This window comes from Bombina bombina, chromosome 7 (genome assembly GCF_027579735.1).
Source record: "Bombina bombina isolate aBomBom1 chromosome 7, aBomBom1.pri, whole genome shotgun sequence".
Taxonomy (NCBI): domain Eukaryota; kingdom Metazoa; phylum Chordata; class Amphibia; order Anura; family Bombinatoridae; genus Bombina; species Bombina bombina.
The window spans coordinates 177,380,827-177,404,060 of NC_069505.1; the positions used below are offsets into that span (position 1 = coordinate 177,380,827).

The 23,234-nt window shown below is 41.9% G+C and overlaps 1 protein-coding gene across 2 annotated transcripts in view; it reads right to left on the reverse strand.

Annotated features, from left to right (window-relative positions):
* Positions 1-23,234, reverse strand: part of PTDSS2 (phosphatidylserine synthase 2) — a gene marked incomplete in the record, with an annotated part of 329,198 nt that overhangs the window by 124,974 nt on the left and 180,990 nt on the right. For both annotated transcript variants that reach the window (XM_053720438.1, XM_053720439.1), the window contains 2 exon segments: positions 11,080-11,214; positions 13,459-13,526. In XM_053720438.1, coding sequence (XP_053576413.1) covers positions 11,080-11,214; positions 13,459-13,526 — 203 coding nt within the window.

Below are 23,234 nucleotides of genomic sequence, written 5' to 3' on the forward strand. Positions count from 1 at the left end.
TGTTGTGGCCGTGGAGGACGTTGTTTGCGGATCTGGTGGGGGATGTCATTGTCTCCTCCATGGAGGTTGCCCTGTCGCAGAGATCTGCTGGTTCAGGGTCCCTTTCTACACCAGGCTGACTGCGTGGAGATTGAACGCCTAGTCTTGGCCAGGAAGCCGGATACTCGTCGCATCTATCATAAGGTGTGGATGACCTACTTATGCTGGTGTGAAGAACATGGATATCCCTAGCACAAGGTTAGGGTATCCGGGATACTTTCTCCAGGATGGACTGGATAAGGGTCTTGCCGCCAGTTCCTTAAAGGGACAGATTTTGGCGTTATCGGTGCCGTTACACAAGAAGCTAGCGGAGATTCCTGATAATCAGTCCTTTGTTCAGGCTCTGTCTAGGATCCAACCTGTCTTTAGAAATTCTGCTCCTCCTTGGAGCTTAAATTTGGTTCTTAAGGTGTTGCAGAAGGCTCTGAGCCTATGCATGCGCTTGACATTAAGATTATTTCCTGGAAGGTTCTACTTCTTCTGGCTATTGCATCGGCTCGCAGAGTCCGAGTTGGCGGCCTTGCAATCTGAGCCCCCTTACCTGGTTTTTCACGCTGATAAGGCTGTGTTTTGCACTGGGTTGGGATTTCTTCCCAAGGTGGTGTCAAATCGTAACATCAATCAGGAGATAGTAGTTCCTTCTTTGTGTCCTAACCCTTCTTCAACTAAGGAAAGGTTACTGCATAACTTGGATGTGGGTCTAGCCTTGAAGTTTTATCTTCAAGCCACAAAAGATTTCAGACAGACTTCATCCTTATTTGTGGTGTATTCAGGGAAGCATAGGGGGCAGTGGGCCTCTTCCACTTATGTCTTTTTGGTTGCGGAGCATTATCCGTTTGGCCCATCAGACAGCGGGACATAAGCCTCCTCAGAGGATTACGGCTCACTCAACTAGAGCTGTGGCCTCGTCTTGGGCCTTTAACAAGGCCTCTGTGGAGCAGATTTGTAAGGTCGGCTACTTGGTCCTCCTTACATACTTATACAAAGTTAAACAAAGTTAAACAAATTTGATGTTTTTGCTTTGACGGAAGCTGTTTTTGGGAGAAAGGTTATGCAGGCTCTTGTGCCCTCAGTTTAAGGTCCGCCTCCTTTTACCCTCCCATTTTTGTTCAGTGTCATCTAGAGCTTTGGTATTTGTTCCCACAAGTAATGAATGAAGCAGTGGACTCTCCTCCCATTAAGATGGAAAACAAATTATGCTTACCTGATAATTTTATTTCCATCTGTGGGAGGAGAGTCCACGGCTCCCGCCCGTTTGCTCGGGTGGACGTACCTAAATTTATTATTATTCTTCTGGCACCATTTATACCCTGATATTTCGCCTAATGTTCCCTTGGCAGAATGGCTGGGGGATGAGGGGAGTGGGGGAGGTATTTAAGCCTTTGGCTGGGGTGTCTTTGCCTCCTTCTGGTGGCCAGGTTCTTAATTCCCACAAGTAATGAATGAAGCAGTGGACTCTCCTCCCACAGATGGAAATGAAATTAACAAGTAAGCATAATTTATGTTTTCCCCGATACATTCAAGCATGCGTCAATCATACCAGTCCTTAAAAAGCCCTTGCTTGACCCCTCCACCACAATCTGTCTCCTTACTTCCCTTTAAAAATATTTGAATGACTGGTCTATAATCAGCTAACTCAATTTCTCACAACTAACTCCTTACTTGATCCACTACAATCTGGTTTCCGCCCTAAACACTTAACAGAAACTGCTCTAACTAAAGTAACAAATGACCCGTTACCAGCTAAAGCAAAAGGCCACTACTCCTTACCAATTCTTCTTGACCTGTCTGCTGCTTTTGACACAGTTCACCATCCTCCCCTCCTAAAAATACTACATTCATTTGGCATCGAGACACAACCCTCTCCTTGTTTGCCTCATATCTCTCAAACCGCTCGTTTTCAGTTTCCTTCAACATATCTTCTAATCCTATGCCCCTCTCAGTTGGAGTACCGCAAGGCTCGGTCTTGGGTTCCTTGCGTTTCTCTCTCTATACATCCTCCCTTGGAAAACTTATAGCCTCCTTTGGATTCCAGTACCACTTATATGCTGATACCCAAATCTATCTTTCCTCTCCTGATATCTCTCCCTTCTTACTCAATCAGATTTCCAACTGCCTCTCTGCAATTTCCTCTTGGATGTCTTCACACTACCTCCAACTCAATCTGTCCAAAACTGAGCTGCTTCTTATTCCCCTACCCCCCCCCACTTCGAGACATCCAACACCTGACATTTCTCTGATCGTTGGAGACTATTCTCAACACCTCACCCCAGGTCCGCTGTCTCAGGATCAAACTAGACTCAGAAATCTCATTCAACCCACATATACAAGCGCTTACCAAATCCTGCCGTTCACACCTACAAAACTACAAAAATACTAATTCATTACCTCATTTTGTCACGCATTGATAACGGAAATCTACTTCTAAATGGCCTTCCAAAACACCGCCTTCTCCTACCTCCAATCTATTATGAATGCTACTGCTAGACACAGCCACCTAAGTCCACGATCTACATCAGCTGCTCCGCTCTGCCAGTCTCTACACTGGGTCCCTAAACACTCCAGAATACAATTTAAATATTAACCCAAACTTACAAAGCACTCAAAAGTCTTAACTCCCAACTATATTTCCTCTCTCGTGAAATATTCCCCATCTCGTCCTCTTCGATCAACCTCTGTCCTACGTCTCTCCACTCCTGTTATCTCTACGTCCCATTCCCGTCTCCAAGACATCTCACGTGCTCCTCCTGTCCTCTGGAACGCTCTACCCTGCTCCATAAGACTGTCTCCAACCTTGTATAGCTTCAGACACTCCTTGAAAACCCACCTATTCATAGAGGCTTACCATCTCTCATCCTAACCAAACTAATTCATAAACTGTCTGACTCACTGCTGCAACTACAACCTATGTGACAAGCTACCCCAACCTTATGTCTCTGCACCCTAAACCTGTAGACTAAACTCTCCGGAGCAGGGTCCTATTCTTCCTGTACTAGATTTATTTAGTTTTGTATTTTATCACAAATCCTTGTCATTGTATACCCCTATCACTGTACCCAGCGCTACGGAATTTGGCGCCGCTATACAAATAAATGATATGAATTCGAAATAAATCAATGCCTTGCAGAAGATCAGCGTACAAAATTTGTTTTTGTTTTTTTAAAAAAAAAAAAAAAAGTATACTCATTTTTCAAATATAACTAATGTTGCACTCCATGAATAATCCACTTTAAAAGCTTCTTGTGCATTTATCTTCCTTCCATTGCTGTGACCTATTTGGAACAGATATAAACCTCCTTTTGCACAAATCAACCAATCACTGTGCAGCATGTAGGTGTGCCATGGGTCAATCCTTAAAATGCTCTCCAGCCTCCACAGGGGAGTGGAAAAACTACAGTTTTTTTTATTAAAAAAACACTAAAAGTGAACAAAATAAAGTGCACTGCAAATACTTATCTGGTAAGCATAAATTATGTTTTTTCATATGGGTGGTGAGAGGCCGACTAATGAGACAAAGGGCGAGATTTAAAGAATCTTTTTTTCACTGAAGAACTAAATCCATAACCCAACAAGGGCATTTTTTTGTTTTTAAATGCACACCTTCATTCTTTGACCACCTCCAGCAGAATTAAAGACAAGACTGAGGTACCTGTGAGGTGGGAGGGGTTTGGGAATCTTTGCTTCCACCTAGTGGTAGGGAAAGGTAATTCCCAGGAGTAATGGTTCATGGACTCTTACCACCTGTATGAAAGAAATTGGGGTTTCATATCCCTTTAACCCCTTAAACTACCACAACATACCATGTATGTTCTTGGTCGTAAGGGCTTTTCTGCTAATAGTGAGGGTCTAATAGTGAGCGCACTGAGAAAACAATCCCCATAGAAAGACCAGAAATGTACAGGGCATGTCGCTGGTTATTAAGGGGTTAATGTTCCTTGCACTCAAAAAACAGTTTGAGCACTACGCTTATAAAATTAGTCCAACTGCCCTCTCAAATAAGCATGAGGATAAAGCACAGACCTTGATTCAATGTGGAATAAAACGGCAGACACGGGGGAAAAAACGTGCTGTTCTTACACAAATCTATTGTAAGGAAAACATCAGTATAACTGTAGGTAATTATAATCATCAGCAACTTACATTTTTTTTCAAATAGAGAATGGTTTTAAATAAAAACATCCCATTGGTTCAACAATGTAGTTCTCCCCCACAAAAACTATGACGTACATTATTCTTCATTCTTTTTTCACCCAGAGGCAGCAAAAAACAGAATTTATGTTTACCTGATAAATTACTTTCTCCAACGGTGTGTCCGGTCCACGGCGTCATCCTTACTTGTGGGATATTCTCTTCCCCAACAGGAAATGGCAAAGAGCCCAGCAAAGCTGGTCACATGATCCCTCCTAGGCTCCGCCTACCCCAGTCATTCGACCGACGTTAAGGAGGAATATTTGCATAGGAGAAACCATATGTTACCGTGGTGACTGTAGTTAAAGAAAATAAATTATCAGACCTGATTAAAAAAACCAGGGCGGGCCGTGGACCGGACACACCGTTGGAGAAAGTAATTTATCAGGTAAACTTAAATTCTGTTTTCTCCAACATAGGTGTGTCCGGTCCACGGCGTCATCCTTACTTGTGGGAACCAATACCAAAGCTTTAGGACACGGATGAAGGGAGGGAGCAAATCAGGTCACCTAAATGGAAGGCACCACGGCTTGCAAAACCTTTCTCCCAAAAATAGCCTCAGAAGAAGCAAAAGTATCAAACTTGTAAAATTTGGTAAAAGTGTGCAGTGAAGACCAAGTCGCTGCCCTACATATCTGATCAACAGAAGCCTCGTTCTTGAAGGCCCATGTGGAAGCCACAGCCCTAGTGGAGTGAGCTGTGATTCTTTCAGGAGGCTGCCGTCCGGCAGTCTCATAAGCCAATCGGATAATGCTTTTAATCCAGAAGGAGAGAGAGGTAGAAGTTGCTTTTTGACCTCTCCGTTTACCAGAACAAACAACAAACAAAGACAAGTTTGTCTGAAATCCTTAGTAGCTGCTAAGTAAAATTTGAGAGCACGAACTACATCCAAGTTGTGCAACAAACGTTCCTTCTTTGAAACTGGATTAGGACACAAAGAAGGCACAACTATCTCCTGGTTAATGTTTTTGTTAGAAACAACTTTTGGAAGAAAACCAGGTTTAGTACGCAAAACCACCTTATCTGCATGGAACACCAGATAAGGAGAAGAACACTGCAGAGCAGATAATTCTGAAACTCTTCTAGCAGAAGAAATTGCAACCAAAAACAAAACTTTCCAAGATAATAACTTAATATCAACGGAATGTAAGGGTTCAAACGGAACCCCCTGAAGAACTGAAAGAACTAGGTTGAGACTCCAAGGAGGAGTCAAAATTTTGTAAACAGGCTTGATTCTAACCAGAGCCTGAACAAAGGCTAGAACATCTGGCACAGCTGCCAGCTTTTTGTGAAGTAACACAGACAAGGCAGAAATCTGTCCCATCAAGGAACTTGCAGATAATCCTTTTTCCAATCCTTCTCGAAGGAAGGATAGACTCTTAGGAATCTTAACCTTGTCCCAAGGGAATCCTGCAGATTCACACCAACAGATATACCAAATTATGTGGTAATTTTTCTGGCTACAGGCTTTCAGGCCTGAACAAGAGTATTAATAACAGAATCTGAGAACCCTCGCTTTGATAAGATCAAGCGTTCAATCTCCAAGCAGTCAGCTGGAGTGGGTCGAACGGACCTAGAACAAGAAGGTCTCTCAAAGGTAGCTTCCATGGTGGAGCCGATGACATATTCACCAGATCTGCATACCAAGTCCTGCGTGGCCACGCAGGAGCTATCAAAATCACCGACGCCCTCTCCTGATTGATCCTGGCTACCAGCCTGGGGATGAGAGGAAACGGCGGGAACACATAAGCTAGTTTGAAGGTCCAAGGTGCTACTAGTGCATCCACTAGAGCCGCCTTGGGATCCCTGGATCTGTACCCGTAGTGAGGAACTCTGAAGTTCTGACGAGAGGCCATCAGATCCATGTCTGGAATGCCCCACGGTTGAGTGACTTGGGCAAAGATTTCCGGATGGAGTTCCCACTCCCCCGGATGCAATGTCTGACGACTCAGAAAATCCGCTTCCCAATTTTCCACTCCTGGGATGTGGATAGCAGACAGGTGGCAGGAGTGAGACTCCGCCCATAGAATGATTTTGGTCACTTCTTCCATCGCTAGGGAACTCCTTGTTCCCCCCTGATGGTTGATGTATGAACTTGGCCCTCGCTAGCTGAGGCCAAGCTTTGAGAGCATTGAATATCGCTCTCAGTTCCAGAATATTTATCGGTAGAAGAGATTCTACCCGAGACCAAAGACCCTGAGCTTTCAGGGATCCCCAGACCGCGCCCCAGCCCATCAGACTGGCGTCGGTCGTGACAATGACCCACTCTGGTCTGCGGAAGGTCATCCCTTGTGACAGGTTGTCCAGGGACAGCCACCAACGGAATGAGTCTCTGGTCCTCTGATTTACTTGTATCTTCGGAGACAAGTCTGAATAGTCCCCATACCACTGACTGAGCATGAACAGTTGTAATGGTCTTAGATGAATGCGCACAAAAGGAACTATGTCCATTGCCGCTACCATCAAACCTATCACTTCCATGCACTGCGCTATGGAAGGAAGAGGAACGGAATGAAGTATCCGACAAGAGTCTAGAAGTTTTGTTTTTCTGGCTTCTGTCAGAAAAATCCTCATTTCAAAGGAGTCTATTATAGTTCCCAAGAAGGGAACCCTCGTTGACGGAGATAGAGAACTCTTTTCCACGTTCACTTTCCATCCGTGAGATCTGAGAAAGGCCAGGACAATGTCCGTGTGAGCCTTTACTTGAGGATGGGACGACGCTCGAATCAGAATGTCGTCCAAGTAAGGTACTACAGCAATGCCCCTTGGTCTTAGCACCGCCAGAAGGGACCCTAGTACCTATGAGAAAATCCTAGGAGCAGTGGCTAATCCGAAAGAAAACGCCACGAACTGGAAATGCTTGTCCAGGAATGCAAACCTTAGGAACCGATGATGTTCCTTGTGGATAGGAATATGTAGATACGCATCCTTGAAATCCACCTTGGTCATGAATTGACCTTCCTGGATGGAAGGAAGAAGTGTTCGAATGGTTTCCATCTTGAACGATGGAACCTTGAGAACTTGTTCAAGATCTAGAGATCTAAGATTGGTCTGAACGTTCCCTCTTTTTTGGGAACTATGAACAGATTGGAGTAGAACCCCATCCCTTGTTCTCCTAATGGAACAGGATGAATCACTCCCATTTTTAGCAGGTCTTCTACCCAATGTAAGAATGCCTGTCTTCTTATGTGGTCTGAAGACAACTGAGACCTGTGGAACCTCCCCCTTGGAGGAAGCCCCTTGAACTCCAGAGAATAACCTTGGGAGACTATTTCTAGCGCCCAAGGATCCAGAACATCTCTTGCCCAAGCCTGAGCGAAGAGAGAGAGTCTGCCCCCCACCAGATCCGGTCCCGGATCGGGGGCCCGCATTTCATGCTGTCTTGGTAGCAGTGGCAGGTTTCCTGGCCTGCTTTCCTTTGTTCCAGCCTTGCATAGGTCTCCAGGCTGGATTGGCTTGAGAAGTATTACCTTCCTGCTTAGAGGACGTAGCCCTTGGGGCCGATCCGTTTCTGCGAAAGGGACGAAACTTAGGTTTATTTTTGGTCTTGAAAAGACCTATCCTGAGGAAGGGCGTGGCCCTTGCCCCCAGTGATATCAGAGATAATCTCTTTCAAGTCAGGGCCAAAGAGTGTTTTCCCCTTGAAAGGAATGTCAAGCAATTTGTTCTTGGAAGACGCATCCGCTGCCCAAGATTTTAACCAAAGCGCTCTGCGCCACAATAGCAAACCCAGAATTTTTTCGCCGCTAACCTAGCCAATTGCAAGGTGGCGTCTAGGGTGAAAGAATTAGCCAATTTAAGAGCACGAATTCTGTCCATAATCTCCTCATAAGAAGAAGAATTACTAATAATCGCCTTTCCTAGCTCATCAAACTAGAAACACGCGGCTGCAGTGACAGGGACAATGCATGCAATTGGTTGTAGAAGGGAACCTTGCTGAACAAACATCTTTAGCAGACCTTCTAATTTTTTATCCATAGGATCTTGGAAAGCACAACTATCTTCTATGGGTATAGTGGCGCGCTTGTGTAGAGTAGAAACCGCCCCCTCGACCTTGGGGACTGTCTGCCATCAGTCCTTTCTGGGGTCGACTATAGGAAAACAATTTTATAAATATGGGGGGAGGTACTAAAGGTATACCGGGCCTGTCCCATTCTTTACTAACAATGTACGCCACCCGCTTGGATATAGGAAAAGCTTCGGGGGGCCCCGGGGCCTCTAAGAACTTTTCCATTTTACATAGTGGTTCTGGAATGACCAGATAATCACAATCATCCAAATTGGATAACACCTCCTTAAGCAGAGCGCGGAGATGTTCCAACTTAAATTTAAAAGTAATCACATCAGGTTCAGCTTGTTGAGAAATGTTTCCTGAATCTGAAATTTCTCCCTCAGACAAAACCTCCCTGGCCCCCTCAGACTGGTGTAGGGGCCCTTCAGAAACCATATCATCAGCGTTCTCATGCTCTACAGAATTTTCTAAAACAGAGCAGTCGCGCTTTCGCTGATAAGTGGGCATATTGGCTAAAATGTTTTTGATAGAATTATCCATTACAGCCGTTAAATGTTGCATAGTAAGGAGTATTGGCGCACTAGATGTACTAGGGGCCTCCTGTATGGGCAAGACTGGTGTAGACGAAGGAGGGGATGATGCAGTACCATGCTTACTCCCCTCACTTGAGGAATCATCTTGGGCATCATTTTTACTAAATTTTTTTTATGACATAAAATACATATAGTTAAATGAGAAGGAACCTTGGTTTCCCCACAGTCAGAACACAATCTATCTGGTAGTTCAGACATGTTAAACAGGCATAAACTTGATAACAAAGCACAAAAAACGTTTTAAAATAAAACCGTTACTGTCACTTTAAATTTTAAACTAAACACACTTTATTACTGCAATTGCGAAAAAGTATGAAGGAATTGTTCCAAATTCACCAAAATTTCACCACAGTGTCTTAAAGCCTTAAAAGTATTGCACACCAAATTTGGAAGCTTTAACCCTTAAAATAACGGAACCGGAGCCGTTTTTATATTTAACCCCTTTACAGTCCCTGGAATCTGCTTTGCTGAGACCCAACCAAGCCCAAAGGGGAATACGATACCAAATGATGCCTTCAGAAAGACTTTTCTATGTATCAGAGCTCCACACACATGCAGCTGCATGCCATGCTGTCCTCAAAAACAAGTGCGCCATACCGGCGCGAAAATGAGGCTCTGACTATGATTAGGGAAAGCCCCTAAAGAATAAGGTGTCTAAAACAGTGCCTGCCGATATAATCATATCAAAATACCCAGAATAAATGATTCCTCAAGGCTAAATATGTGTTAATAATGAATCGATTTAGCCCAGAAAAAGTCTACAGTCTTAATAAGCCCTTGTGAAGCCCTTATTTACTATCTTAATAAACATGGCTTACCGGATCCCATAGGGAAAATGACAGCTTCCAGCATTACATCGTCTTGTTAGAATGTGTCATACCTCAAGCAGTAAGAGACTGCACACTGTTCCCCCAACTGAAGTTAATTGCTCTCAACAGTCCTGTGTGGAACAGCCATGGATTTTAGTTACGGTGCTAAAATCATTTTCCTCATACAAACAGAAATCTTCATCTCTTTTCTGTTTCTGAGTAAATAGTACATACCAGCACTATTTTAAAATAACAAACTCTTGATTGAATAATAAAAACTACAGTTAAACACTAAAAAACTCTAAGCCATCTCCGTGGAGATGTTGCCTGTACAACGGCAAAGAGAATGACTGGGGTAGGCGGAGCCTAGGAGGGATCATGTGACCAGCTTTGCTGGGCTCTTTGCCATTTCCTGTTGGGGAAGAGAATATCCCACAAGTAAGGATGACGCCGTGGACCGGACACACCTATGTTGGAGAAACTAGTGCACTCTAATCAACAGGTAAAAGGTTTAAATGTCATGATTTGATAACTTAATTTTATTAAAAGGTATTCTATAACCAAAAAATTTCTTTCATGATTCAGATAGAGCAGCAATTTTAAACAACTTTCTAATTTACTTCTATTTTCCTTGTTCTCTTGGTATCTTTATTTGATAAGCAGAAATGTGAAGCTTTGGAGGCGGTCCATTTTTGGTTCAGCATCTGGGTAGCTAAAATGTAGCCACTAATCAGCAAGCGCAAACCCGGTTCTGAACCAAAAATGGACTGGCTCCTAAGCTTTGCATTCCGGCTTTTCAAATAAAGATACCAAAAGAACAAAGAATAGGAGTAAATTAGAAAGTTGCTTAAAATTGCTGCTCTGACTCATGAAAGAAAAAAAATGTGGGTTTAGAATACCTTTAAAGGGACAGTCTACAATAGAATTTTTATTGTTTTAAAAAGATAGATAATCCCTTTATTACCCATTCCCCAGTTTTGCATAACCAACAGTTATAATAATATACTTTTTACCTGTTTGATTACCTTGTATCTAAGCATTTTCTGACAGCCCCCTGATCACATGACTATTTATTATCTACTGACTTGCCTTTAGTATTGTGTTCTGCTAAATGTTAAATAACTCCTCGGGCGTGAACACAATGTTATCTTTATGGCCCATATGAACCATCAGTCTCCTGTTGTGAAAAGCAAATACAAAAGCTTGTGATAAGAGACCGTCTATAGCCTTTGAAACAGGCAGAAATTTAGAGGTTTAAATGTTATAAAGTATAATAATAAACAATGTTGGTTGTGCAAAGCTGGGGAATGGGTAGTAAAGGCGTTATCTATCTTTTTAAACAATAACAATTTTAGTGTAGACTGTCTTTAAGCCTTTTTTTTTTTTATTAATTAAACTCCCATCGGAACAAATAAGATTACTGCTATCTGATACTCACCCATACATTGTGAAAAGGATCAGTTTTATTGTCTGGATCATAAATGAGACAGTTTCCTCCATAATCCCTTTCAGGCAAAGGAACTCCCAATTTGGGGTCTATAAATTTCATGAATTGCCTTCCATCATGTACTGTCTAGTTATAATAAAAAGAAATATGCATTTATTCATGTAACATTTATATATAAACCATAAATATAACTGTACCAAAAATGTACAAATGTTATATATACACACACAAACATATACACACACACAGTGACCTCCACTAATATTGGCACCCTTGGTAAATATGAGCAAAGAAGGCTTACCAAAAACAAAGTTGTTAAATTTGTGGCACCATTATTGGCACCCTTTAAATACTTTGTGCTACCTCCCTTTGCCAAGATAACAACTCTAAGTCTTCTCCTATAATGCCTGATGAGGTTGGAGAATACATGGCAAGGGATCAGACTACTCCATGCAGAAACTCTCCAGATCCTTCAAATTTTAAGGTTGATGCTGGTGGACTCTCCTCTTCAGTTCACCCCACAGGTTTTCTATGGTGTTCAAGTCAGAGGATTGGGATGGCCATGTCAAGACCTTGATTTTTTTTTGGTCAATAAACCATTTCTGTGTTGATTTTGATGTACGTTTTGGATCATTGCCCTGGAAGATCAAACCATGGCCTATTTTAAGCTTTCTGGAAGATGCAGTCAGGTGTTCATTTAATATTATAATTATTATATTAAGTTGATATTTGAATTCATGACGACATGTATCCAAATAAAATGTCCAAGTCCTCTGGCAGAAAAACAACCCCAAAACATTAACCCTTTCATGACAGGGTCAATTTGTTTACATAAGAACAATGTTCCGATGTAGACAAACTGAAATCCCGCAATCTTGCATGCGATCACAAGATTTTAGTTATGGGATCAGGTCAGGGGGCGTCCCTATGATGCTAGGCACGTCCTCCAGACCATGATTACATCCAGGAAGCGCCATTAGCTTCAGGACAGCCAAACTGCTAGTACATTTAATTCCGTCCTAACGGCGCTAAAGCCCAGCGGTTAGGACGGAATAGAACGCCATAACGGCCTTAAAAGGTAAGAGAGCCACCACCATATTTAACCGTGGGCATGAGGTACTTTTCCATATGGCTATCTCTGAGCGCCATACCCACTTCTGGTGTTCACTGCCAAAAAGCTCTAATTTGTTTTCATCTGACCAAAGAACCCAATCCCATTTTCAGTTTGCCAGACACTACTGGAACTTCAGACTCTTGAGTTTGTTTTTGGATGAGAGTAGAGGACTTTTTCTTGGTGTGATGTAGGTGACATCGGATTGTGGTTTTGGAGACTTTCTGACCCAAAGACGCAAATAACTTCTGCAATTCTCCAGCTGTGATCCTTTTGGAGATATTTTGGCCACCCAAACCATCCTTTTCACAGTGCATGGAGAGAATATAGACAATTCTTCTTGCCGCACATCACAGCTATATTCCTTGGTCTTACCCATTGTGATGAATGGCTAAGGAAATTTGGCCTATGCGTTACCTTATATTTATACCCTTGTGAAAAAGGAAGTCATCGTTAATTTCCTGTTCCTAGTCACCCAAGTATACTAAAAAAAAATGTAACATATCAATTGGAATATACTTCAAAATATATTGTCCTCATATGAATGTATAGGGGTATCAACAATTGTGCCATATATATTTAACAAAGATTATTTTTATTTTTGGATAAACCTGTGTTGTGTTTGCAATTGTTTGATATCCATGGGAGCAGAGTATTTTTGTGTATTTTTTGAACAAAATATCAAAAGGATAAACATTAAAGGCAATTTTTCACAGCCTTCTTTTCTCATATTTAACAAGTGTGGCAATATAAGTGGAGGGAACCATACATATATCTCATTCATCATAGATTTATAAAATACAATTCCTTATTTATGGCACCATTAAATACAAGGTTTAGCAAAACTGAGCTTAGTCATTTCTTCATCTGTGCAAAACAGGTAAAACTTTCATTAATTCAACCAGGAATGGGAGAACAATAGCTATATGCAGGTGAGCAATCCACCACCGCCTCTTGCTTCTGGGAGACCATTCTACCTACTCCAGTACGCAGAGCCATTTTATCCCCTGGTAAATATAGTTCTATTAAGTATGGGAGAATTTTATAATAATCCGATTATATATTTTACTGTTCTCCTAAGAATACAGTGCATTATATCCTAGCGGTAAAAACCATTTACATTTGGGAAATTAACGTTAAAGACAAATGAAAAAAAAAAAAAAAATATGCTGCATTAGCTGCCCTGTAGTTATGGGTGTAATCGTAAACATATATATAAGTATTATTTCATTTAAACACACATACAAATTTCTTCTTACCTGGAATAAGATGAAGATGAGGAAGAGCTCATATACCACACTTACACACAACCAAAACCGCCAATAAGCTACAAGAAATAGAATTTTATTATGATTCTCAAGATCAAATCCTTTAAAACAGATTTCAGAGCAGACTTGTCCAACTCAGATTCCAAAGGCCGCAAACATACTAGGGAGTCATCATGCACCTTATATTTGCATAACTGGGTCAGATCCAGTCAGTCATTTTTATTATGACTCAATGTGAGAAATCTCGAAATCCAGAAATGTCAGCAGTCTTCAGATTCTGGAGTTTGACAATTTGTTAAGCATTGTTTTGTTATAGGTTTGAAATAAAAACTATGAATTTGTTTTAAAGTTATTTACACTTGGCTGATGTGTTCTTATGCATGTCCCTTTAAACATAGGTGAAAACAAGGCTAAAAAGATTAGGGTCTTAAAGGGATAATCTAGTGTAAATATAAAATTTATGCTTACCTGATAACATTTCTTTCCGAACATAGAGAGTCCACTACGTCATTCCAATTACTGGTGGGATATTCACTCCTGGCCAGCAGGAGGAGGCAAAGAGCACCACAGCAAGCTGTTAAGTGTCACTTCCCTTACCCATAACCCCCAATCATTCAGCCGAAGGGAAATGGAAAACATAATTTATGCTTAGCAGTTAAATTCCTTTCCTTCCGGATAGGAAGAGTCCACGGATTCATTCCTTACTGTTGGGAAATACAACACCTGGCCACCAGGAGGAGGCGAAGACACCCCAGCCAAAAGCTTAAATATCCCTCCCACTTCCTAATTCTGCCGAGGGAACAAGGAAAAGTAGGAGAAACATTAGGGTGTAAATGGTGCCAGAAGAATAAAATAGGGGACCACCCATAGACAAGAAAAAACGGGCGGGGGCCCGTGGACTCTCCCTATCCGGAAGGAAAGGAATTTAACTGGTAGCATAAATTAGGTTTTCCTTCCTAAAATAGGGATAGTCCACGACTGAAATCTGATGAATTTGGCCGCAGCAAGCTGAGGCCACACCTGAAGCACATTGAATATCGCTCTCAGTTCTAGAATGTTTATCGGGAGGAGAGTTTCCTCCCAAGACCATATGCCCTGTGCTTTCAGGGTGTTCCAAACTGCAACCCAGCCTAGCAGGCTGGCATCTGTCGTTACTATGAGCCACTCTGGCCTGCGGAAACATTCCCTGAGACAGGTGGTCCTGAGACAACCACCAAAGAGAAGAGAATCTCTGGTCTTCTGGTCCAGATGCAGTTGAGGAGATAAATCTGCATAATCCCCATTCCACTGTTTGAGCATGCATAGTTCCAGTGGTCTAGGCGGGCAAAAGGAACTATGTCCATTGCCGCTACCATGAGTCCGATTACCTCCATACACTGAGCCACTGATGGCAGAGGAATGGAATGAAGAGCTCGGCAAGTGGCTATAAGTTGATTTTCTGACCTCCGTCAAAAAATTTAATTTCTACCGAGTCTATCAGAGTCCCTAGGAAGCAAACTGTTGTGAGAGGGAAGAGAGAACTCTTTTGTTTCCCTTCCACCCGTGAGATCTCAGAAAAGCCAACACGATGTCCGTGTGAGACTTGGCTAGCTGAAAAGTCGACGCCTGAATTAAGATGTCGTCTAGATAAGGCGCCACTGCTATGCCCCGCGGTCTTAGAACCGCCAGAAGGGACCCTAGCACCTTTGTGAAAATTCTGGGAGCCGTGGCCAACCCGAAGGCGAATCTGAGGAATTGATGATGATCTCTGTGAAAAGGGATGTGTAAATGCACATCCTTTAAGTCCACGGTAGTCATATATTGACCCTCCTGGATCAGAGGTAGAATAGTCCGAATAGTCTCCATCTTGAATGATGGTACTCTGAGGAATTTGTTTAGAATTTTGAGATCCAAGATTGGTCTGAAAGTTCACTCTTTTTTGGGAACCACAAACAGGTTTGAGTAAAACCCTGGCCCTTGTTCCTCTTTTGGAACTGGGCGGATCACTCCCATGGTATGTAGGTCTTCTACACAGCGTAAGAACGCCTCTCTCTTTGTCTGGTTTGCAGATAATTGAGAAACGTGAAATCTCCCCCTGGGGGGGGGGGGGGGCAAGGAGTCTGAAGTCCAGAAGAAATCCCTGGGACACAATTTCTAAAGCCAAGGAATCGTGAACATCTCTTGCCCAAGCCTGAGCAAAGAGAGAGAGTCTGCCCCCTACTAGATCCGGTCCCGGATCGGGGGCCTACCCTTTCAAGCTGCAGGCTTCTTGGCCTGTTTACCCTTGTTCCAAGCCTGGTTAGGTCTCCAGACTGACTTGGATTGGGCAAAATTCCCCTCTTGCTTTGCAGCAGGGGAAGCTGAAGCGGAACCACCCTTGAAGTTCCGAAAGGAACGAAAATTATTTTGTTTGGTCCTCATTTTATTTGTTCTATCCTGAGGGAGGGCATGGCCTTTCCCTCCAGTGATGTCTGAAATAATCTCTTTCAGTTCAGGCCCGAATAGGGTCTTTCCTTTGAAAGGGATGTTCAAAAGTTTAGATTTTGATGACACATCAGCAGACCAGGACTTAAGCCATAACGCCCTGCCTGCTAAAATGGCAAAACCTGAATTCTTTGCCGCTAATTTAGCCAGTTGGAAAGCGGCATCTGTAATGAAAGAATTAGCCAACTTAAGGGCCTTAATTCTGTCCATAATATCCTCTAATGGAGTCTCCGTCTGAAGAGCCTCTTCTAGAGCCTCAAACCAGAAAGCAGCTGCAGTAGTTACAGGAACAATGCACGCAATAGGTTGGAGAAGAAAACCTTGATGACCAAAAATTTTCTTCAGGAGACCCTCTAATTTTTTATCCATAGGATCTTTGAAAGCACAACTGTCTTCGATAGGTATAGTTGTACGCTTAGACAGAGTAGAAATAGCTCCCTCCACCTTAGGAACTGTCTGCCACGAGTCCCGCATGGTGTCAGATATGGGAAACATTTTCTTAAAAACAGGAGGGGGAGCGAACCGAATACCTGGTTTATCCCACTCCTTCGTAATAATATTCACAATCCTCTTAGGGACTGGAAAAAAAAAATCAGTGTAAACAGGAACCTCTAAGTATTTGTCCATTTTACACAATTTCTCTGGGACCACTATAGGGTCACAATCATCTAGAGTCGCTAATACCTCCCTGAGCAATAAGCGGAAGTATTCAAGCTTAAATTTAAAGGCCGTCATATCAGAATCTGTCTGAGGGAGCGTCTTTCCGGAATCAGAAATTTCTCCCTCAGATAACAAATCCCTTACCCCTACTTCAGAACATTGTGAGGGTATATTGGATACGGCTACTAAAGCGTCAGACGGCTCAGCATTTGTTCTTAACCCAGAGCTGTCACGCTTTCCTTGTAAACCAGGCAGTTTGGATAAAACCTCTGTGAGGGTTGTATTTATAACTGTGGCCATGTCTTGTAAAGTAAATTAATTTGCCGCACTAGAGGTACTTGGCGTCACTTGTGCGGGCGTTACTGGTTTTGACACTTGGGGAGAGCTAGATGGCGAACCCTCATTTCCTTCTGTCTGAGAATCATCTATTGCACTATTTTTAAGTGCTAAAATATGCTCTTTATAGTTTATAGACATATCAGTGCAAGTGGGACACATTCTAAGAGTGGCTTCTAAACACATTAAACAAGGATTTTCCTTGGTGTCAGACATGTTAAACAGGCTAGTAATGTAACAAGCAAGCTTGGAAAACACTTTAATCAAAGCAAATAACACATAAAAAAATGGTACTGTGACTTTAGGAGAAAAAAAGCTGCACAAACTCTGCAAAACAGTAATAAAGCAGTAAACTCAACAAAATTTTTACAGTAGTATCATAAAGCCTTAGTAACTTTGCACAGCTATGCAAATAAACAATTAACCCCTTAATGTAAAAACCGGATTGACAAAACGTCAAAAACCGGTAAAAAAACGTTCAGCACCTTGCCACAGCTCTGCTGTGGAGCCTACCTGCCCTTTAGGAACCATTTGTGGGGGGAAAAAAAAACTTATTTACAGCCCTCAAACACAGTAGGAACCTCTGGAGAAGCAGCTGGATGTCTCGGAGGAAAAGAAACTGCGCAACTGAGGCGCGAAAATAGGCCCCTCCCACCTCACTCAATGTTTTGGGGCCTAAAAGAAACACAACAGAGTGTTTCTTAAACTAGCCATGTGGGTTAATAACCCTTAAACAAGCCACAATTACCCCTTAAATTCCCTCAAAAAACTTTATATTTGCATTTTTTATAAACAAACAAAACGTTTTTTCCTATCAGTGTCACCAGTAACTAATGAGCCCTTCATGCAAGCTGGGATTCCTACCAAGTGTCTGAATACAAATACAGCTTACCCTTCCCTCATGGGGATATTGCCAGCCTTTTCTAGAATTAACACAGTCTGTCAAAAAAAAAAAAATAGACTGAACATACCTCAATGCAGTTTACCCTGCAAACCGTTCCCCCAACTGAAGTTTTCCTGTACTCTTCAGACCTTGTGAGAACAGCAGTGGATCTTAGTTACAAAGTGCTAAGATCATCATCCTCCTTGCAGAAATCTTCATCCCTTTTCTGCCAGAGAGTAAATAGTACACACCGGTACCATTTAAAATAAACTTTTGCTTGAGAAATAAAAAACTAACATTTTTGTCACCACATTTACTTTACCCTTTCTAGTACTTAAGAGTAGGCAAAAAGAATGACTGTGGGTGGAGCTAAGGGAGGAGCTATATAGACAGCTCTGCTGTGGGTGCTCTTTGCCACTTCCTGTAGGGAAGGAGAATATCCCACAAGTATGGATGAATCCGTGGACTCGATACATCTTGCAAGAGAAAACCGGTATAAAAACGTTCAGTACCTTGCCACAGCTCTGCTGTGGCGCCAACCTGCCCTTAGAGATAGATTTGTGGGGAAAAAGCTTCCACTAGGCCCTCAAGAACAGCAGGACCCTCCGGAGAAGCAGCTGGATGTCTTGTGTGTGAAATAAACTGCGCAACTGAGGCGCGAAAATAGGCCCCTCCCACCTTACTGTTATTGGGGCCTAAAAGAAACACACCAAAGTGTTTCTAAACTAGCCATGTGGGTTAATAACCCTGAAATAAGCCATAATGACCCCTCAAAAGTCCCTCAAAAAACGTTAATCTTGTTAATAAAAAACGTTTAATATAAGTGTCACCAGTAACAAATTGGCCCTTTATGCAAGCTGGGATTCCATACTAAGTCTCTAAATACAGCTTACCCTTCCCTCATGGAGATACTGTCAGACTTTTCTAGAAATATCAGTCAGTCAAGAAAAAAAAAATGGACTGAACATACCTCAATGCAGTTTAGCCTGCAAACCGTTCCCCCAACTGAAGTTTTCCTGTACTCCTCAGCCTCTGTGGGAACAGCAGTGGATCTTAGTTACAAAGTGCTAAGATCATCATCCTCCTTGCAGAAATCTTCATCCCTTTTCTGCTAGAGAGTGAATAGTACACACCGGTACCATTTAAAATAAACTTTTGCTTGAGAAATAAAAACTAACATTTTTGTCACCACACTCACTTTACCCTTCCTATTGCTTAGAGCCGGCAAAGAGAATGACTGGGGGGTGGAGCTAAGGGAGGAGCTATATAGACAGCTCTGCTGTGGGTGCTCTCTTTGCCACTTCCTGTTGGAAAGGAGAATATCCCACAGATATGGATGAATCCGTGGACTTGATACATCTTGCAAGAGAAAACAGAATTTATGCTTACCTGATAAATTTTTCTCCTACGGTGTGTCCGGTCCACGGCTTCATCCTTACTTGTGGGAATATTCTCTTCCCCTACAGGAAATGGCAAAGGGAGCACACAGCAAAAGCTGTCCATATAGTCCCCCCTCTGGCTCCGCCCCCCCAGTCATTCGACCGACGGTTAGGAGAAAAAGGAGAAACCATAGGGTGCTGTGGTGACTGATGTGTACAGAAATAAAAAAATTTAAACCTGACTAAAAAGCCAGGGCAGGCCTTGGACCGGACACACCGTAGGAGAAAGAAATTTATCAGGTAAGCATAAATTCTGTTTTCTCCTACATTGGTGTGTCCGGTCCACGGCTTCATCCTTACTTGTGGGAACCAATACCAAAGCTTTAGGACACGGATGAAGGGAGGGAACAAGTCAGGTTACCTAAACGGAAGGCACCACGGCTTGCAAAACCTTTCTCCCAAAAATAGCCTCCGAAGAAGCATAAGTATCGAATTTGTAAAATTTGGCAAAAGTATGCAGAGAAGACCAAGTCGCTGCCTTACAGATCTGATCAACAGAAGCCTCGTTCTTGAAGGCCCATGTGGAAGCCACAGCTCTAGTAGAGTGAGCTGTAATTCGTTCAGGAGGCTGCCGTCCGGCAGTCTCATAAGCCAATCGGATGATGCTTTTCAGCCAAAAGGAAAGAGGTAGCAGTAGCTTTCTGCCCTCTCCTCTTACCAGAATAAACGACAAACAAGGATGATGTCTGTCTGAAATCCTTTGTTGCTTCTAAATAGAATTTTAAAGCACGGACCACATCTAAGTTGTGTAACAAACGTTCCTTCTTCGAAATTGGATTGGGACACAGAGAAGGAACAACTATTTCTTGGTTAATATTCCTGTTGGAAACCACTTTTGGAAGAAAACCAGGTTTGGTAGGCAAAACAACCTTATCTGTATGGAATACCAGATAGGGTGAAGTACACTGCAAAGCAGACAATTCAGAAACTCTTCTAGCAGAAGAAATAGCAACCAAAAACAGAACTTTCCAAGATAGTAACTTAATATCTATGGAATGTAAAGGTTTAAACGGAACCCCTTGAAGAACTGAAAGAACAAAGTTTAGACTCCATGGGAGAGTCATGGGTCTGTAGACAGGCTTGATTCTGACTAAAGCCTGTACATCTGGCACTGCTGCCAGACGTTTGTGCAACAAAACAGACAGAGCAGATATCTGTCCTTTAAGAGAACTCGCTGACAACCCGTTATCCAGACCCTCTTGGAGAAAGGAAAGTATCCTAGGAATTTTAATTTTACTCCAAGAGAATCCCTTGGATTCGCACCAACAGATATATTTTTTCCATATCTTATGGTAAATTTTCCTAGTCACCGGTTTTCTGGCTTGGACCAGAGTATCTAACAATCTGAAAACCCACGCTTAGATAAAATCAAGCGTTCAATTTCCAAGCAGTCAGTTGCAGAGAGACTAGATTTGGATGTTCGAATGGACCTTGTACTAGAAGATCCTGTCTCAAAGGTAGCTTCCATGGTGGAGCCGATGACATATTCACCAGGTCTGCATACCAAGTCCTGCATGGCCACGCAGTAGCTATCAGAATCACCGAGGCCTTCTCCTGTTTGATCCTGGCTACAAGCCTGGGAAGGAGAGGGAACGGTGGAAACACATAAGCTAGGTTGAACGACCAAGGTGCCACCAATGCATCCACTAGTGTCGCCTTGGGATCCCTGGATCTGGTCCCGTAGCGAGGAACTTTGGAGTTCTGACGGGACGCCATCAGATCCATGTCTGGAATGCCCCATAGTCGAGTTAACTGGGCAAAGACCTCCGGGTGGAGTTCCCACTCCCCCGGATGGAAAGTGACTCCTCAAATAATCCGCCTCCCAGTTGTCTACTCCTGGGATGTGAATTGCAGTTAGGTGGCAGGAGTGATCCTCCGTCCATTTGATGATCTTGGTTACCTCTTTCATCGTTACAAAGTGACTATCAAAGCGCCAACAAAAATGAGGCAGGGTCTATGACTCTAATATTAAAAGTTAAATTTATTAAAATACATGTATAATCAATTGACATCAAATAACAAAAACAATATTAAAACAATGTAAAAGCAATGTACCAAAGGTTAATGGTGTAACCCTGGTGGTTCTTTTTCAAGAACTATACTTGTTCCAAAGGTTAATGGCTTTAACCCTGGTAGTTCTTTTCCAAGACCTATACTTGTTATACGGATACCGTCTATTCGGTTGTGAGTAACATTGATTCACAGATAATTTATAACAATTTGACAATTTTAAAATTTTAAAATTTGACAACTTTAGAATTTTGACAATTTTTCCCTCATGGATCCATGTTAACAGTCTAAAATATTGAGATTGTTCGTGGTTGACCAATTTGGTTTAATAGTGTTATTATTACTCGGATGTTTTCTTTATCAGATATTGCTCACATCAGAGGCTCAAAACAGTAGTTTGAACTCCCTAATATCCTGGGACTTTTCCAGTGTATCTGCAATTGAGGCTCTCACTCAGATCTTATGCTATGCAAGTTGATTAGTGTGAAGGTGCGTTTTCACGCTTTTATTGTTTTAGTGAAATATCCCAATTACGTGATGATCTTTCACTTCAGGGTTGCAGATAATAAGAACTGAGTAAAGTGGGCCTGTTGGGTGCAAAATTGTTTGTTGGTAGTGTCGGTGCCTATCCGAGTGAATATTAATACACAATTTTTATGAATTAAACCTAGTGCATAAACCTTCGTGATAAAACAAATACCTTAAAATACCTTAAAATACAAATGCTGTGACGAATGTAAAAAGCATTGTGATGGTGCTTCAAACAAACTTCCAATTCAAATATGTGTTTCAACCATTAAACAAACAATAATAAACAATCAAAAATGAACAAATTAATACCGTGAACAAATTAATAACGTGAAACTGGTGCTCCGGTCCTAACAAATTTCCGTGTGTTGCAGATATTTGGTTCACGGAATATTAAAACAACTTATATCGTCTAAACAACTCCTCTCGAAAATCTTCTAAAAAGTATATGTCCAAAGTATTTTCAGTGGATGATTAAATTCCCTGATGGATATATATTCCCAGGGCCAGTGGATGAACTATAATCCTATTCAGTGTGAGTGTCAGTCTTCAGTGTGTTTATGATCATTAGCAGATCTCTCCCTGCTGTAGTGGGCAATTCTGTGCAAAGCGGTCCTTCTGTAAAAACAGAAATAACAATAGTGCAGACTGCCAAATGTGAATCTAAAGATTGAAAATGCTCTTACCAGCCAACGCGTTTCGGTCGTTCCTCGACCTTTTTCAAGACTGAGTCATTTGGCAGTCTGCACTATTGTTATTTCTGTTTTTACAGAAGGACTGCTTTGCACTGTTAAGTTGTTTTAATATTCCGTGAACCAAATATCTGCAACACACAGAAATTTGTTAGGACCGGAGCACCAGTTTCACATTATTAATTTGTTCACGGTATTAATTTGTTCATTTTTGATTGTTTATTATTGTTTGTTTAATGGTTGAAACACATATTTGAATTGGAAGTTTGTTTGAAGCACCATCACAATGCTTTTTACATCCGTCACAGCATTTGTATTTTAAGGTATTTTAAGGTATTTGTTTTATCACGAAGGTTTATGCACTAGGTTTAATTCATAAAAATTGTGTATTAATATTCACTCGGATAGGCACCGACACTACCAACAAACAATTTTGCACCCAACAGGCCCACTTTACTCAGTTCTTATTATCTGCAACCCTGAAGTGAAAGATCATCACGTAATTGGGATATTTCACTAAAACAATAAAAGCGTGAAAACGCACCTTCACACTAATCAACTTGCATAGCATAAGATCTGAGTGAGAGCCTCAATTGCAGATACACTGGAAAAGTCCCAGGATATTAGGGAGTTCAAACTACTGTTTTGAGCCTCTGATGTGAGCAATATCTGATAAAGAAAACATCCGAGTAATAATAACACTATTAAACCAAATTGGTCAACCACGAACAATCTCAATATTTTAGACTGTTAACA